This window comes from Heloderma suspectum, chromosome 2 (genome assembly GCF_057233095.1).
Source record: "Heloderma suspectum isolate Gila_16-S chromosome 2, 16-S_ref, whole genome shotgun sequence".
Lineage (NCBI taxonomy): Eukaryota > Metazoa > Chordata > Lepidosauria > Squamata > Helodermatidae > Heloderma > Heloderma suspectum.
In genome coordinates this window covers 363,099,733-363,117,152 of record NC_139459.1, presented here as the reverse complement: position 1 = coordinate 363,117,152, position 17,420 = coordinate 363,099,733, and the positions used below count along the sequence as shown (strand labels likewise).

Below are 17,420 nucleotides of genomic sequence, written 5' to 3'. Positions count from 1 at the left end.
ACAGTTCGAAAGCATCAATTCTTCGGCGCTCAGCCTTCCTTATCGTCCAGCTCTCACAGCCATACATTACTACTGGGAAAACCATAGCTTTGATTAGACGGACCTTTGTCGGCAAGGTGATGTCTCTGCTTCTTACTATGCTGTGTAGGTTGGCCATAGCTTTCCTCCCAAGGAGCAAGCGTCTTTTAATTTCATGGCTACAGTCACCGTCTGCGGTGATCTTGGAGCCCAAGAAAGTAAAATCTGTCACTGCTTCCATTTCTTCCCCTTCTATATGCCAGGAAGTGATGGGGCCAGATGCCATGATCTTCGTTTTTTTAATGTTGAGTTTCAAACCAGCTTTTGCACTCTCCTCTTTCACCCTCAACAAGAGGCTCTTGAGATCCTCTTCGCTTTCTGCCATTAGGGTGGTATCGTCTGCATATCGGAGGTTGTTGATAATTCTCCCAGCAATCTTAATTCCGACCTCTGATTCATCCAACCCGGCATTTCTCATGATGTACTCTGCATATAAGTTAAATAAGCAGGGTGACAATATGCAGCCTTGTCGTACTCCTTTCCCAATTTTGAACCAATCGGTTGTTCCATGTCTGGTTCTGACTGTTGCTTCTTGACCCTCATACAGGTTTCTCAGGAGACAGGTAAGGTGGTCTGGTACTCCCATCACTTTAAGAATTTGCCACAGTTTGTTGTGATCCACACAATCAAAGGCTTTAGCGTAGTCAATGAAGCAGAAATAGACGTTTTTCTGGAATTCTCTTGCTTTCTCCATGATGCAGCGAATGTTGGCGATTTGATCTCTAGTTCCTCTGCCTCTTCGAAACCCAGCTTGTACTTCCGGTAGTTCTCGGTTCACATACTGCTGAAGCCTAGCTTGTAGGATTTTGAGCATCACCTTGCTGGCATGTGAAATGAGCGCAATTGTGCGGTAGTTTGAACACTCTTTGGCGTTGCCCTTCTTTGGAATTGGAATGTAAACTGACCTTTTCCAGTCTTGTGGCCACTGTTGAGTGTTCCAGATTTGTTGGCATATTGAATGCAGCACTTTAACAGCATCATCTTTTAGGATTTTAAATAGCTCGGCTGGAATACTGTCATCTCCACTAGCTTTGTTGTTACTAATGCTTCCTAAGGCCCACTTGACTTCACTCTCTAGGATGTCCGGCTCAAGTTCAGTGACCGCACTATCATGGTTATCAGGGACATTCAGATCTTTCCTGTATAGTTCTTCTGTGTATTCTTGCCACCTCTTCTTAATCTCATCTGCTTCTGTTAGGTCCCTGCCTTCTTTGTCCTTTATCATGCCCGTCTTTGCACAAAACGTTCCCTTGAGATCTCCAATTTTCTTGAAGAGATCTCTAAAACTAGCCTCTTAGAAGGGCCATAAAAAAAAATCTAGGCCAGTAACAGTAAGTGACCCTTGACTTCTATTATTATTATTATTATTATTATTATTATTATTATTATTATTGGAGAGGGAAAAAAATGTTGTATCCACTTTCTCCACACCTGTTGAATGTCTGTTAAAAACACTGCCAGGAACAAAAGGGGCAATGTTTTGTCAGAGAAGGCTATTTACTCTTTCTTCTTAGGGCTTATTGTTACACCCTGATAATGGAAGAGGTATGGTGTTGAGAATGAAGATTAAGTGCATTTAGAGGGGCAGGGGGGAGGAAGGAGCAGGATATGTGATTTGTAAAGGCTGAGGGGGCTGGTTTGAGGAGGATGTATTCCAAATTCTGCAGGAGGGCTGATATTTCCCAAAGCAGTTATAAACATAAGAAGTGGCTACTTAATGGGAATTGCTTTTGAATGGGCACCAGGAAACTCTCTGCACCCCCTGAGGGGAGGTAGAAATAAGTGTTTTCTGTGCGAGCAGGGCCCCCTGCTAATACCTAAACTGCTCCCCACCCCCCAAATTCTTGTTTGTAGCTTGTCACTCCCAGCAGCATGAGGGAGGCTGCGTTGAGCCTCTCTTTTCATTTCCCACAATTCCCCTGATGAAGCATCGCTTTGGAGCATTCTGGGAAGTGTAAAGAATGGCTCTACCCAGCTGCCCAATGCTGTTCAGAGCACTGCTACTGCAGCCATATAAGCCCACCAGGGTCCAGTGACAGAAGAGGGGCCCCACCAGAGAACACTTCGCTCAGGACCACCTCAAGATCGGGAGCTGGCCCTGGGCGCTCTTAAGACCTTCCATGCCTGGGAGATCGAAAGCAATGTGGCAGTAGGAAGGCAGTCCTGAAAGCAATCAAGAGCAGCCTTTTCCAACCTGGTGCCCTCCAGATGTGTAGGACAATATCTGCTATTATCCCCAGCTAGCATGGAGGGCATCAATTAGTGAAGGCTGACCAAGAGTTTTGCATGCTTCCCCCCACCCCCTCTTCCTCCAAGGAGTTCAGGGTAGCTTACATGGTTCTCCTTCCACCCACATGTTATCTCCACTATGACCCTATGAAGTAGATCAGGCTCAAAGTCAACCAGTGAGGTTCCTGGCCAGACAGGATATTTGCCCCCAGGTTTCCCCAGATGATGGTGGTAATGATTCCTTTCCCTCCTCCCCCACCCTCCATCCCCAGGAGCTCAAGGTGGTATCCGTGCTTCTTTCCCCCTCTAGTTATTCTCACAACAACCCTGTGAGGTAGGTTAGGCTGAAAGAAAGTGACAAGCTCAGAGTCACCCAGTAAGTCTCATGGCAGGTTTTGAACCTGGCTCTCCCCAGTCCTAGTCCCACACTCTAACCATTTCACCACACTGGCTCTCAGTGTCCTGTGGCTGGTAAGGTGTCTTGCAGCACCATAAAAGACAAACAGGTTTATTGTGGCATAAGCTTTCATGGGACAGCCCACTTCATCAAATACACAATGTGCTCCCATTAGCGGGAAGGTCAGTGGGCATAGCCTGAATACACAGAGAAGAAGAAGAGAGAACTGTTTGAGAATGTATCAATATTTAACTCTCATTGATTACCTGAGGCATCTGTGGGGCTAAAGGGTCAACTCAGTAGCCCTGGCTGACCGAGTGGGAGAAAAAATTCCCAGACTACTTGTTGAAACCTGTTCAGAGTAATTCCACAAACTGGTTCATACAGATTTTAAAAAAATTATCTTTTCTCCACACATACGGTTCTGTACTTTCCATAGGATCAAGTGGCTTTCCTGGATTCCAGTCCAAGAGCTACAGAGGGAGACATCATGCAGGAAGACCATGGCAGTGTCATCTCATTGGGTAAGGATGCTTTTCTCCTGTCTTGGATTTGGTCAGTGAGGTCCTCAGAGGATGGGTTTCTTTTCCCAGGAGGATTTTGTTTGAATTCATTATGTTTGTATTCCTCCCCCTTTCTTCAGTGTACGCCATGTAGAGCACATGGGGGTTGTCATCTGCTACCAGGTTTCTCTGGTGGCCATTTCCATGGGGGCGGGCAATTTATATTGGGTCTGCTGTGGGAGCTTGAAGAACCAGGAGCAGAAACTGCGACGCCTGGGCTGAAGAGTGTTATCTCATCCCTCCAACTCAGTCTCCTGCTTGGGAAACAGCAGAGAGGAAGACACAAAAGCTCGGGGCCGCGCCTTTGTCCGTCAGAAGCAGAGAGGCCCTGTCCCCCTGTAAGTGTTATCTGATGCTAGATTTTCCTGGCAGCCATTTTGGCAGGTGGTGTGGCAGCCTTGACCTGGTGCCCTCCAGATGTTTTGGACTACAACTCCCAGCATTCCTGTCCATTGGCCCTGCCAAAACATCTGGAGGGCATCAGGTTTAGGAAGGCTGATGTAAAGGGTACCAGATAAGAACTGGTAGTCATGTTAGGTGAAGCTTTCAGTGAGAGGCAGTAAACATTAGTTTACTGATCTCTTAATGATATGTGAACTGCTTTGTGAGGTTTTATAATGCCTAGCAAATTCAGTTGGTGGTTCCTGCAGATCAAGCTGCTATTCAAAGTGTGAGAATAGGACTATTACTACCAGTATTCCTAGTATTACTACTAGTATTACTATTATTACTACTACTACTATTACTACAACTATTATTTAAATTACTTCGAGTGCAATCCTGTGCATGTTTAGGCAGAAAAAGTCCTACAATTCCCAGCATTCCCTAGCCAGCATGACAATATTGGCACCAGGCGGATCTTCTTGGGAAGAGCATTCCACAGTCTGCCAGTTCGTGAGTGTGTTGTCTGTTGGCAATAGGCCCAAGACATTTTGCTGCCTGAGCTGGGGCAGCATATGGCACCCCTTCCCAGTTATTTCAGCACCTGAGGCAGAAATCTCCTCAAGAGCATTGCTCCCTTCCTGTCAGTAAAAAGACAATCATAACAAATTGAATAACTAGAAATTTGCTGCACTTTCTTTATACCAATGGTCATCTGATCGGCTGCTGTGGAAACAATGCTAGACTAGTCAAGCCTTTGGTCTGACGCAGCACAGCTGTTCTTAGGGTCTTATGATTAAAGAGCTGCATGGGGTGACTTATCTGTGTTAAGTGCTTTGTTTTGTATCATCTACTGGATTTTTTCCCCCTGCTTTGCCCACTCTCTGGCTCTCCTTTGCCTGGACAGATCCACTTGGCCCCATCTCTAATGGCATTCCACCATCACCCAGAAAGTGTTTGTTTGGCAGGCCTTTGGCCTGGATATTGGTTAATTTTTAAAAAATGTTTTTGTTGGCTCTCTTCCTTTTGTTATAGCCCTTGGTTTTCTGTATTTTGTCATATCCTGCTTGTGTGCTCGTATGTTCATTACATTTTTGTGCTTTTATCTGAAAACAAAAAAAACAAAAAGCCCCATACAACTCAAGGATCATAGAATGGTAGGGTTGGAAGGGGCCTACAAGACCGTCGAGTCCAACCCCCTGCTCAATGCAGGAAGCCCAAGTACATTCAGACGCTGCCCAGAGAGCTTTAGCTATTGGGCATTTTAGAAATGTAATAAATTAAATGAATTCGGTCAAGACTGTCAGTCCGTTGGTGTAAAGAAGGAGGTTGACACTCTTTCCATTGCTGTAATATAAGCATTTTGGCCAGTAAAAGGGTCCGAAAGAGCCATTTTTTATGCCTGTCTGACATTCCTGGCAATGTAGGGATCTCATTCAGTAATACATAGACATCAGCAAAATGAAATGATTCCAGAATGTCAGAACCCGGCTTCCTGATGCAAAGGCACACGTCTCAGTAAAACTTTTTATTGCAGTACTTCCAGTAATTAGCTGTAAGCCTTTACAGTCCAAAAAAAGAGCCCCAGATATCCGATTACAATGCAGTTCCTTGACCAGAATCAGTTCATGAGCATCACAACAAAAGACCCAATCAGCCCTGGATTCAGCGCACAACTGTCAAGGGCTCCTTGGAGGCCTCTCTCAGTCTAATCCAGTAGCCAAGTCCAGACACAGACAAAGGGATTCTTTTCAAAGCTTTATTCCTCTTTTACTACTTAACAACTCTACTGTTAGCAACTAGATATGAGCAGCAGAGTACCTATGCCCTAAGTTGGAACATTTGGTCCCCGTTTGAAAGGGAATCGCTGGCAGACCCTGAACTTAAGGGCTAGGGAGAGTCCCTCCCCTTTTCCCTTGGATCCTCTGGATCCGTTGTTTGCGCGCCAACCGGGCACTACGCCTCCTTTCCGCACCCTCCATTTGGCGCCGCTCTCTGCATCGGCGTCCATCAAGTCTGCTTCCTGCGCTCTGTCACTCCCAGGACTGCTATCTAAGCTAGGAATGCCGGTGGGAGGAATCTCCGTCAGCTGTTGGCCCTGGGAAAGAGGAGTGCGCTCCTCTCCCAGGAGCGACTCCTCTTTCTCAGAATCAGAACTACTCTGGGATTCTATGGGCTCAGTGTCCACCCCGACAACAACATAAGTTCAGACTGTAAAACCAGGAAGCTTTCTGAGTTTCTGAGCAAGGACAACCACCCATGGCTCTAGTTTAAATACAGGGGAGTGGCCGTTAAAGATCACTTTTGGAGATCTGATCCTGTCAGGGAAACCTAGCTCGTAGATAGTTGCTGCGTCTCACTGGATATCTCTGCACTGCCCTCTTTAGTTGCTGACGCACCTTAAGACCCCCCCCCGCCCCACCTCCCACAAACCTCTCCTGCAGAATCCACTTCCTTCCCATGGAAGACATCCCTGGTCGAGAGGCAGGGGCCTCCATCAAGGTCAGGTCTCCCAGCTGTGGAAGATGGGCCATATCAGAGCTTTGCATCTCCCTCCATCCTGGCTCATAAGCCAGTGGGAGGCCTGGTAGAACTGAGTTCTCAGGCGCCTGGCTTCCCATGGCTGGGCCTGGCCCTACAGCTTCTCGCTCTGACTCAGAATCGGTGTCACAGGCTTTAGCTCCCCCTAGATTGGTTCTTGTTCACACAGAACAAGCTTAAGGCGGTGTTACATATTCTAGAATTTGTTTTATTTACTTACTGCAAGAAACAAACATGGCGACTTTCACAAAGAGATCCTACAGGAATTTGGTGAGCCGAGTCCATATGAGAGATAACAGAAATGTGACATCTAACAGGGTAATCAGTGTTCTCCATCATTCCAGCATCTCTTTCCACATTTGTCTGTGAGTCTGCAGGGCCCTTTGTCTTGAACTGGAGTCTCCAACGTGGTGCCTGTGGGCACCAGTGTGCCAATGGGCACTGTTCTTTGCACCCGCCAGGCTCCGTGCCCCTCTTGTTTTTTTTAGCTGGGAGACTGGCATGCTGCAAAATGGAAGTGTTGCCTTCTATGCCATCTTTGTTTGGTTTGAAAAGAGTGGGTTTGTATTTTGAAGCTCAGCCCCCATCTGTGCCTTGTACTTACACAGTTCTTGGACAAGTTATTTTTCTTTTAGTCTTACCAGTTTGCTTTCTGGGAAATGAGGGTTTTGTGCCTGGCCATGCCCATTATGATAGCCATTTTGTGAAAGGGCAAGTGCCCCTTCCACAATGGCAACCATTTTGTCAGCACTCACTCAAAATTCCAAATGTGCCCACTGACCCAAAGAGGTTGGGGACACTTGGTCTAGAAGTACTTTTTGCAGGGCACCATCCTATGCATGTTTAGACAGAAAAAAGTCCTACAACTCCTAACATGCTGGGAATTGTAGGACTTTTTTCTGTCTAAACATGTATAGGATTGTGCTTTTGATAAAATAGCTTTACAAGCTATTTCGCTCCTGTCCTCCTTACGGGCTTCTCACAGGCAGCTAATTGGCCACTGTGTGAACAGAATACTGGACTACCTAGGCTTTTGGTCTCATCCAGCAGGGCTCTTATTTTCTTTGATCCTATGCCTGTGTAAAGACTGACATTCCGATTCTCTGTCCCAGGAGGCAACGAGCATGAAAGAATCTACACACAAGAGGATCCCCGTTACTGCTCCATCTACAGCAAAACCTTTGGCAGCAAATCAACTCTTGTGAACCACGAGAGGCCCAGCGCAGCTGAGAAACGTTACAAGTGTTCCGACTGCGGGAAATGCTTCAAGAAAAGATCGGCCCTCCTCACCCATGACCGGACCCACACTGGAGAAAAACCATATAAATGCTCAGACTGTGGGAACAGCTTCAGTAATAAATCCAGCCTTACCAGGCATAAGAGGAAACACACCGGAGAGAAGCCCTTCTGTTGCTTAAACTGTGGGAAAAGGTTCAGCCAGAGCTCCAGCCTTATCCGGCACATGAGAAACCACACGGGCCTGAGACCGTACATCTGCTCAGACTGTGGAAAAAGCTTCAAGCAGAGCTCCAGCCTTCTTGTCCACGGGAGGACCCACACGGGAGAGACTCCGTATAGCTGCTCGATCTGCGGGAAACGCTTCTCTCAGAGCTCCAACCTTGTGAAGCACGAGAGAATCCACACCGGAGAAAAGCCCTACAGGTGTCCGGATTGTGGGAACACCTTCAGTAACAAGTCCAGCCTTACGAGGCATAAGAGGAACCACACGGGGCAGAAGCCGTATAAATGCGTGCTGTGCGGCAAGAGGTTCAAGCAGAGCTCTGGCCTTCTCAAGCATGAGAGGATCCACGCGCGGCAGGGCCTCTCAAAATACTCTGATCCTGGCAAGCGCTTCGACCTGAATCCTGGCCTGACGGCACATGAGAAAGCCCATATGGGAGAGGCCGTATAAATGGTGTGCTCGTGAACAAAAGCTTTATTCCAAGATCAAGCCTTTTCTCAAACGGGGTAAAGCTTTTTTGGGAAGAAGCCAGGAAATTGCCTGGTTTGTGGGTGAAAGTGGCCTGCCCAACTTAGGAACAGAGGAAGCTGCCTTATACCGAATCAGACCATGGGTCCATCTAGCCAGTATTGTCGACACTGACTGGCATCTGCTCTCCAGGTTTCTGGGCAGGAGCTTTTCCAGCCCTACCTGGAGATGCTGGGGATTGAATGTGGGACCTTCTGCATGAAAAGCAGGGGCTCTTACCACTGAGCAGCAGCCCCTCCCATTTATTCCTGGCCCTGTAGTCTCCCAGCTACTTGGCAAAACCATTTGTCTTTGCTGTCCCACACAGACAGCAAGAATGAGATTTTCCTGAGCTGCTGGTGGGTTGTGTTTGGTTTGGTGGGCAATGCAGGCTTGGCGGTGAAGGATTTCAGAGTTCAGCTCTCTTCGTACATGAGAGAACCCCCTCAGGAGGGAGTGGAAACCTTAAAACTGATCATTCCAGATAACCCAGCTTCATTAAACAGAGAATTCACACCAAGGTTGTGAAGGAGGAAGAGACTGGAACCTGTCTCAGGGTTGGCACCAGCATTAAGCAAAGTGAGGTACCCACCTCAGGTGACAAATGCCGGGGGGGGGGGCAGCGAGGTTCTGGAGGGCAGAGCTGTATGCAGTGCTGCCTCCAGGTTTTTGAGGGCCCTTGGAAAGACACCTTCAATGGCCCTCCTCCCTCAGTGAGTCTACGTTCTCACCACCATTATCACCAGCTGCCGTTGCTCCTCATCCTCTTTGTCATCGTTGCTCCAACTTGCTTGCTTGACAGGCAGGGAGCCAGTGAGCAAGCCAGCCATGGCATCTGCTGCTCCTCCTCCTAACCTCCACCATCATTGTCTGGGCCAGAGCGAGGGGTAGGTAAACAAGCTGGTTGCCATGGTGAAGCAACTCCAGGGTCTCTTGTCAGTGGGCCCCTACTGGGGTGTGGGCCCTTGGCAGGTGCCCAACCGTGCCTACTCTTGACACTAATGTGCCACACAGCCTGCCCTGCACCCCCACGCTAGCTTGCTGCCCTCAGGTGTGGTGGAGGATGCTGTCCTATCACTGTTGTGGAAAAAGATTTATCTAGCTGGCTTCTATACATGGAATTGTGGGGGTGAAGTGGGCACCATTTTGACTTTGTCTCAGGCAACAAAATGTCTTGGGCCAGCCCTGTTTTGTCATCCACATTCTCAAGATCACTTATACCAGAAAAGGGGTTCTTGGTCCAAGAAAGTGTGAGTGAGTGAGTGTGTGTGTGTGTGTGTGTGATTAGAGCAGCTTTATAAATAAGCCCACAAAATTTACTAGCCTGCTAAGCTAGTAGTAGCTTGCATTTCTGTGCTGGCTGTGAAGGAGGAAATCCACCTCCTTTGCAGTCAGCATAGAAATACAGGCACCTAGTTTCTTCAAAAACAAAAACCCTGACTTCCACCAACCAGGCTGGTGCAGGAGGTATCAGTCACTCCATCCCCACTCCACCTGCCTCCTTCATTTCCATGGAAGATGTGAGACTCGTTCCTCTGTAGCCAGCACAGAAACCAAGTGGGCTGGTGGAGAAGGGACAGAGCCATCGATCCGTCCCCTGCCAGTCCTGTCACTCGCCTGCATGGAATTCCAGGTCGCCCATGGCAGCCAGAAGAACTGTTAAGTACAAGGCTGCATTAGAGAGAGTTGATCAAGGCTCTAGTTAAATATTCTTAGTTTTGCCTCAGTTAGGAATACTAGCAGGCATTGTCTGTGTTCATCAATTGTAAGACTATAATTGGCTACCGAAGGGGCCTTCCCCACTGATAGCAGATGAAGGTCCTTAATCAGGGGTGCAAAACCTCAGGGCCAGGGTCCAAATCCAGCCCTGAGAGCTTCTGGAAATGGAATTTGGACCACCGGCTGAAAGAGGTTCTGCAGCCCTGACCTAAATTAATGCACACAGGTAGGTATTTCCTTAATATTTCTTTAAATGCATTTGACAGCAATCCTATGCAGGCTTACTTCCTGCCAGGTGGAATTCAGTGCAGCTTTCTTCCGAAGTAAACATATGTAGGATCGGGCTGCACAAATCTATTTCTTAATCGCTGTATCATGTCCTATTCTAATTCTAACCTTATTTTTAAGCTTAAATGTCAATATTTCTGAGTACAATTTATCACTTTTCTTGTGTCGGGTGCCCCAGTGGCTAGAGACTTGTACTTTGGTGTGGGAGTTCTGGGTTCCAATCCTGCTCCAGTATGGCCTTGCTATGTGAGTCAGCCAATGTTACACATCTGTAAAATGGGAATGCCCCTGGCCTACCTCACAGGGTTGTTGTGAGGTTGAACATAAATAAAGCTCGTACTTGTTTTACTCTTGCAAAGTTACCACTGCTGTCCATCTGTCCAAAGCTCCCATTCTCTGTTCTCCTTTGCTGCCCCTTATGCCTGGACCTCTTTCCCAGAAGTTGACCGAAAGTATGATTTGGCTCCTACTCTGCCAGAACTGTCCCCCTCAGCAGCTATTCCACCTGTTCATGAAATGTTTAATTCCCATTCCCTCCGTATCCCTTTTTCCTTATGCGTTGTGTCTGTTAAATCACAAGTCTGTAGGCAAGGACTGTCTTGCTTCCTGAGGCTGCAATCCCGTCCCCAGCCTTCTTCATTGCAAGGCCCCAAGCATGCCTCCGCTTGTCAGTGAGCAGCTGAAGGGGGCCACCATGTTGCAAGTCCTGCTCCCGATGCTGCTCTCCCTTTCTCTGCCATTCTCTCTCACAAGAGCTTCCCACCCCACCACAGCCTGGGTGTGAGAGCCAGCACTTGCTGCTGATGTCCTGTGCAGACACCGCGTGCTCGTCCAAAGGCGATGAGGAGACAATGCGTAAACGGGAGGAGGACACGAGAGAGGAACAGCAAAGTGGCAGGGAAATCATCTGAAAGCGGTGAGGCAAGGACCAGGACTGCCTTCTAAAACTGGATGCTATGCAGCTCTGAAGGTTTATATATTTTGGCTCTGTTTATTAATTCATTATTACATTTTTCCTTCTTGCAAGGAACCCAAGGCAGAGATCCTCCTCCTCTCCATTTTATCCTCACAACAACTCTGTGAGACTCTGTGACTGGCCCAAAGTCACCCAGTGGGGACTAGAAGCAGATCTCACAAGCCTCATTCCATTTACAACGATGTCACTAGATACACATGATTACATAGTAGTAGATGGCTATCAGGGACATTAAGATCTTTCCTGTATAGTTCTTCTGTGTATTCTTTCCACCTCTTCTTAATCTCATCTGCTTCTGTGAGGTCCCTGCCTTCTTTGTCCTTTATCATGCCCGTCTTTGCACAAAACGTTCCCTTGAGATCTCCAATTTTCTTGAAGAGATCTCTAGTCTTTCCCATTCTGTTGTTTTCCTCGATTTCTTTGCATTGTTCATTTAAGAAGGCCTTCTTGTCTCTCCTTGCTATTCTCTGGAACTCTGCATTCAGTTGGATTATATCTTCCCCTTTCTCCCTTGCTTTTCGCTTCCCTTCTTTCCTCAGCTACTTGTAAAGCCTCATCAGACAGCCACTTTGCTTTCTTGCATTTCTTTTTCTTTGGGATGGATTTCGTTGCTGCCTCCTGAAAAATGTTACGGACCTCCGTCCATAGTTCCTCAGGCACTCTGTCTATCAGGTCTAATCCCTGAAATCTATTCCTCACCTCCATTGTATATTCATCAGGGATATGATTTAGGTCATACCTGAACGGTTTAGTGGTTTTCCCGACGTTCTTCAATTTAAGCCGAAATTTTGCAACAAGAAGCTCATGATCTGAGCCACAGTCAGCTCCAGGTCTTGTTTTTACTGACTGTATAGAGCTTCTCCATCTTTGGCTGCAAAGGACATATTCAATCTGATTTCGATATTGACCATCTGGTGATGCCCATGTGTAGAGTCATCTCTTGTGCTGTTGGAAAAGAGTGTTTGCTATGATCAGCGTGTTCTCTTGGCAAAACTCTATTAGCCTTTGTCCTGCTTCATTTTGTACACCCAGGTCATGCCTGCCTGTTATCCCGGTGATTTCTTGATTTCCTACTTTAGCATTCCAATCCCCTATGATGAAGAGGACATCTTTTTTTGGTGTTAGTTCTAGAAGGTGTTGTAGGTCTTCACAGAACCGATCAACCTCAGCTTCTTCAGCCTCAGTGGTTGGGGCATAGACTTGAATTACTGTGATGTTGAATGGTTTGCCTTGGATTCGTACTGAGATCATTCTATCGTTTTTGAGATTGTACCCCAGTACTTTTCCCACCCTTTTGTTGACTATGAGTGCTACTCCATTTCTTCTAAGGGATTCTTGCCCACAGTAGTAGATATGATGGTCACCTGAATTAAATTCGCCCATGCCTGTCGATTTTAGTTCGCTGATTCCCAAGATGTCGATATTCAATCTTGCCATCTCATGTTTGACCACCTCCAGCTTACCTTGATTCATTGATGTGTTGTGGCGAAGGGGCTTGCGTAAATCAGTGAAGCCATAAGCTATGCCGTGCAGGGCCACCCAAGATGGACAGGTCATGGTGGAGAGTTCTGACAAAATGTGGTCCACTGGAGAAGGAAATGGCAACCCACTCCAGTATTCTTGCCAAGAAAACCCCATGGAACGTATCAGCTGGACAGTCCCATAATTTGCCACAATCTGTGGCATCCGGATCACTTAACTCCTTTTGACCCACCACGAGTGCCTCCACTGGAAGACACATTTCTTGATCAGGGGTGGTCAAACGCACAGCACATAGTTAAATGATGGAATCGTTTCAATTTAAGTTTAATTGCACCAAGATGTTGGTTCTGTTTGATGGTTCTTCTGATCAGTGAGGTGGTGTTAAACTCATTCTGGATGGGGTTGCGCTTGCTCTAAAAAAAAAATCTGGTTTGCAGCTCGGAGTTGTTGGTGATCCTGTAGATGCCTTCATGGTCAAGTCTCTTTCCTGGTTGAAGCTGGTGCGCCAACTGGAGGCCTATTCCAGCCTCTCCGAACGTGGTGCCCTCCAGATGTTTTTGATCACAGCACCCAGATTTCCTGAGCATCGACCAGCCAGCTGAGACTGGTGTTTAAAACATCTGGAGGACACCAGGTGAAGGAAGATTGGCCTGTTTAAACAAGCACCTTTTCCCAACATGGCTTCCTTCCCAGGGCTAATATAACAGTGGTGTGGGGGAGGTTTTCATCAGAAACATGGTGGGGCAGGAAGGGTTAAACCACTTGCTATGTAGTGCAGTCCTGATGAAAAGCACCCTCCATTGTGACTAGAGATGCAGGGATTTTGTTCATTCCATCTGTTTCGAGGATTGTCAAGAGTCTTTCACTCCATCGTCTGCTCAGTGATGGAACTGGATTTTTTTAACCAAAATTTCATTCTATTTGTGCTAATTTGCATTAACAAATGCGGATTAGCGCACTAGTACTAATGCACTCATTCCTGTTTCATTTAACATCTTGCTTGATGAAGAGTTCTGCAGAACGCTTTCTCCCTATTTTGTGATGCTTGAGTTATTCCTAATAAAGGTGTTTCCCTACTGTGTATTTTGGATCTTATTTTTCTCTAAAAGGGAAGCTTCTGTTGCTGTAGCTTTTGGTCCCCCCCTCCCCCCAAATGCAGCTGCCTATAATGCTATCCTCTTTTCTCTTACCTCTGGCCTAGCAGCTGAGAGATTTGGGTAAGGGAGGAGGGGGAAGATCCAAAGATACTGTGGGAGGCAAAACAGTCCAAAGTCCGTTTCTGTTCCCTCTCCCACTGGGGAGAGGTTGCAATGGCACCAGAGGAGATCTCTCTCTCTGTGGAAACTGAGATTCTGAAGTGCTTCTGTAGTCTGATCCTAAACATACTTACTCAGGACATAGAAAGGAAGGCCTGCTTCCCACAGCACATGGTTAAACTATGGAACTCACTGCTGTAAGATGCAGTGATGGCCACCAATTTGTCTGGCTTTATAAGGGGATTACACAATTCCCCTTTTAAATTCCTAGAGGAGAACGCTATTGACAAGAATGGGATAGTAGAAGTGGGAGCCATGAGGGCAGCTTGGGTAGTCATGTACGAAGTAGCCACCTGGAGGTTGATTGTTTTTTGGCCGTTTCTCAGCCCAGCAGCTCAAGGCCACTCTCTCCTCTGGCTAATTGGGAAAATGATAACAGCTGTGCCTGGTGGAAAGATTCAGCCTCCTTATGGGTGGAGTGGGATGTCCTGGGACTGGGCTTTGACTGGGTGTTTCAAATCTGCCTTGAGTTGCTAGGGCTGGGCAATAAAAAGAGGGCTAAAGAAGGGGTGGGTGTCTCTTCTTGGCTCTGACAGTACTAGGGTGCGTTGCTGCTCGATGGCTGTCCTGAGAGACCCATATGTATAGGATAGATTAGCTAGCTTTATTATTTTGCTCTTGGGAATGTGTGCCTTGGTGACTGGCATTTCTGGCTTTGCTTTTGAGTATCGTAACTTGCTTGTAATTTCCTGTACAACCTACCACCTCTCCCCTTTCCTCCGTCTTTGTTCCTTTCCCCTAATAAACTTATCCAACTTCCAGTTGGTGTGGTGTGTCCTGTATCACTTCAGTGCTAAATACAGTGCCTACTCGCCTGGGAAGGGAGCTACTGGGTCAACTTTGGGGAACTTGTGGCCAAGTTGGGCCTGGCTTACCTTGCAGGATCGTTGGGGCGAGAGAAACAATCCTTTACAGCTATCAATACCTACTAGTCCTGATGGCTATGTGCTACCAGCAGTATCAGGCAGTATGCCTATGTGCACCAGTTGCTGGGGAACATGGGTGGGAAAGTGCTGTTGCACTCATGCCCTGCTTGTGGGTTTCCCATGGGCAGCTGGTTGGGCACTGTGTGAACAGAATGCTGGACTGGATGGACCTTGGTCTGATCCAGCACAACTCTTATATTCTTAACAAAGGTAAAGGTGTCCCCAGCCAGTCGTGTCCGACTCTAGGGTGCGGTGCTCATCTCCGTTTCTAAGCCGAAGAGCCAGCGCTGTCCGAAGACGCTTCCGTGGTCATGTGGCCGGCATGACTGAACAAAGCGGTACCTATTTATCTACTTGCAATTTCTTGCTTTTGAACTGCTAGGTTGGCAGGAGCTGGGACTGAAGACGGGAGCTCACTCCGTCACGCGACACTCGGGTCTCCAACTGCTGTCCTGCCGACCTTCCGGTCTGCAGTTCAGCGTCTCAACCACTACTAAATCACATTGATTTCAATTCATGTTACCCCCAAATGAGTGGAAGTAAGCGCACTGGGGCCCTAAGTGCTATCCAGCTGTTTAGGGTAACTCCTGCTCAGTCTCATGGCTGCATAGACGAGAGGGGATTTCCGCAACTGCAGCTTTTCTCTTACCACCCCACAAAGATAAATGAGCATTTTCAAGGGGCCGGAGGGGCTGTCCTGGGAAGAAGGGGCAGAGAAGCCCACATCCGCCAGTGGAATTGATCCAGCTCAAATCTGGATCCAACCCTTGGGATGGAAGAAGCTGCCTTCTACCGAGTCAGACCTTTGGTCTATTGAGCTCAGTATCCTGTACACCAGCAGTGGGAAATGTGTTGCCCTCCAGATGTTGGACTTGAACTCCCACCAGCCCCAGCCAGTATGGCCCAGAGTGAGAGAGGATTCGCAATTCGACAACAGCTGGAGGGCCACATGTCCCTGTTCCATAGCAACAATCATGGAAATAACTCCTTTTCAATAAAGCACAGGGAGAAAAAATGCTGCATTTATGGGGATGGCTTTTATTTTAGACTGGAGGTGGGTGGGAATTCTATGAATACACCTAGGGCTGGCCACAGAGGTGGGTGAGCTGGGCAGTTGCCTGGGACAGTGAGCTGAGGGGGGTGACAACATCACACCTGAACCAGGCCCCATAAGCCTTCTGGGCAGCCCTGCAAAAGTGACGGGGGTAGGCGGGGGAGGGCACCAAAGTCACTCCTCGCCCAGGGCGCTATTTATCCTAAAGCCGGCCCTGAATACACCCATGGGCCCTGAATACCAGTTTTTTCTCTCTCTGGTCTGGATATGCAAATATTTTCTGGCAAGTGATAACAGCAACCCCTCTTTCAATATCCCTAATCTGACAGTTGACGCGTTACTACTTCTTTGCAGCTTTCTTGATGCATGGTAAACCTCTAGCTTTTCCCATAGGAAGGGAAGGTGTGGGGTTTGTCTTCTGAGTGGCTTCTCTCGTGTCAGGCAAGGTTTGCTCTCCGGTTGAAGCTTTTCCCGCAGCTGGAGCAAGTGTACAGCTTCTCTCCTACGCGAGTCTCTTCATGCCTGAGAAGGTGTGATTTCCGGTTGAAGCTTCTGTTGCAGCTGGAACACCGGTAGGGTTTCTCCCCCGTGTGGGTCCTCTCATGCCGGATGAGGTTTGAAGTCTGATTGAAGCTTTTCCCACAGTCGGCACACCTATAAGGTCTCTCTCCCACATGGGTCCCTTCGTGACGCGTAAGGTGCGACCGTCGACTGAATGTTTTCCCACAAGCCCGGCATTTACAGCTCTCTGCTTCTACATGCATTCCCTGGTCCTTAATGAGGTGTGAGACATTTCCTGAGCCTTCCCAGAAATCTGTCTTCCCTCTGGTGTGATGGCTTTGCTGGTGCACCCGAAGATCTGAGCTTTGGTGGAACCTTTTACTGCAGTCGAGGCACTGGTAGGGTTTCTCCCCTGTATGGATCCTTTTATGTCTTATGAAGCTTGAGTAGTTGTTGAAACATTTCCCACAGTCCAAACACTTGTATGGTTTCTCTCCTGTGTGGATTCTCTCGTGTATCTGTAGCTCGGGTCCCCAGCTGAAGCTTTTCCCGCAGACCGAACACGGATATGGCTTCTCCCCCGTGTGAGTCCTCTCGTGCCTGATGAGGTTTGAGCTCTGGTTGAAGCTTTTCCCACAAACGGGGCACTTGTACGGCCTTTCGCCTGTGTGGGTTCTCTTGTGCAGAATCAGGTGGGAGGTGTTTCTGAAGCTTTTTCCGCAGACGAGGCACTGGAACGGTTTCTCTCCAGTGTGGGTCCTCTCGTGTATAATGAAGTGGGCCTTATTTCTGAAGCTCTTCCCACAGGTGTAACATGTGTATGGCTCCTTCTCCGTATGGATTCCTCCCTGTACCCTACATTCAGAGTTCTGACTTCTTCTAGCCCTCTCGTCTGGAGGCTGGCCTCCTCCTTCCCTTGCGTGGCTTCTGTGGTGTTTCGTGAGGCTGGATTTGAGGCCGAAGCTTTTCCCACAGTCTGTGCATATGTACAGCGTCTTCT

At 47.8% G+C, this 17,420-nt stretch overlaps 2 protein-coding genes across 2 annotated transcripts in view; one reads left to right on the top strand and one right to left on the bottom strand.

The window, feature by feature from the left end:
- Positions 1–10,520, top strand: part of LOC146355708 (uncharacterized) — a 30,576-nt gene extending 20,056 nt beyond the window's left edge. Inside the window, 2 exon segments of the mRNA XM_084829965.1 lie at positions 3,144–3,228; positions 7,302–10,520. Coding sequence (XP_084686091.1) covers positions 3,144–3,228; positions 7,302–8,101 — 885 coding nt within the window. The 3' untranslated portion in view covers positions 8,102–10,520.
- A 310-nt stretch (positions 10,521–10,830) lies between these two features.
- The window catches only part of LOC146355706 (uncharacterized), a 56,797-nt gene continuing 50,207 nt past the window's right edge, over positions 10,831–17,420 (bottom strand). Inside the window, exon 5 of the mRNA XM_084831155.1 lies at positions 10,831–17,186. Coding sequence (XP_084687281.1) covers positions 16,357–17,186 — 830 coding nt within the window. The 3' untranslated portion in view covers positions 10,831–16,356. The remainder of the gene's footprint in view (positions 17,187–17,420) is intronic.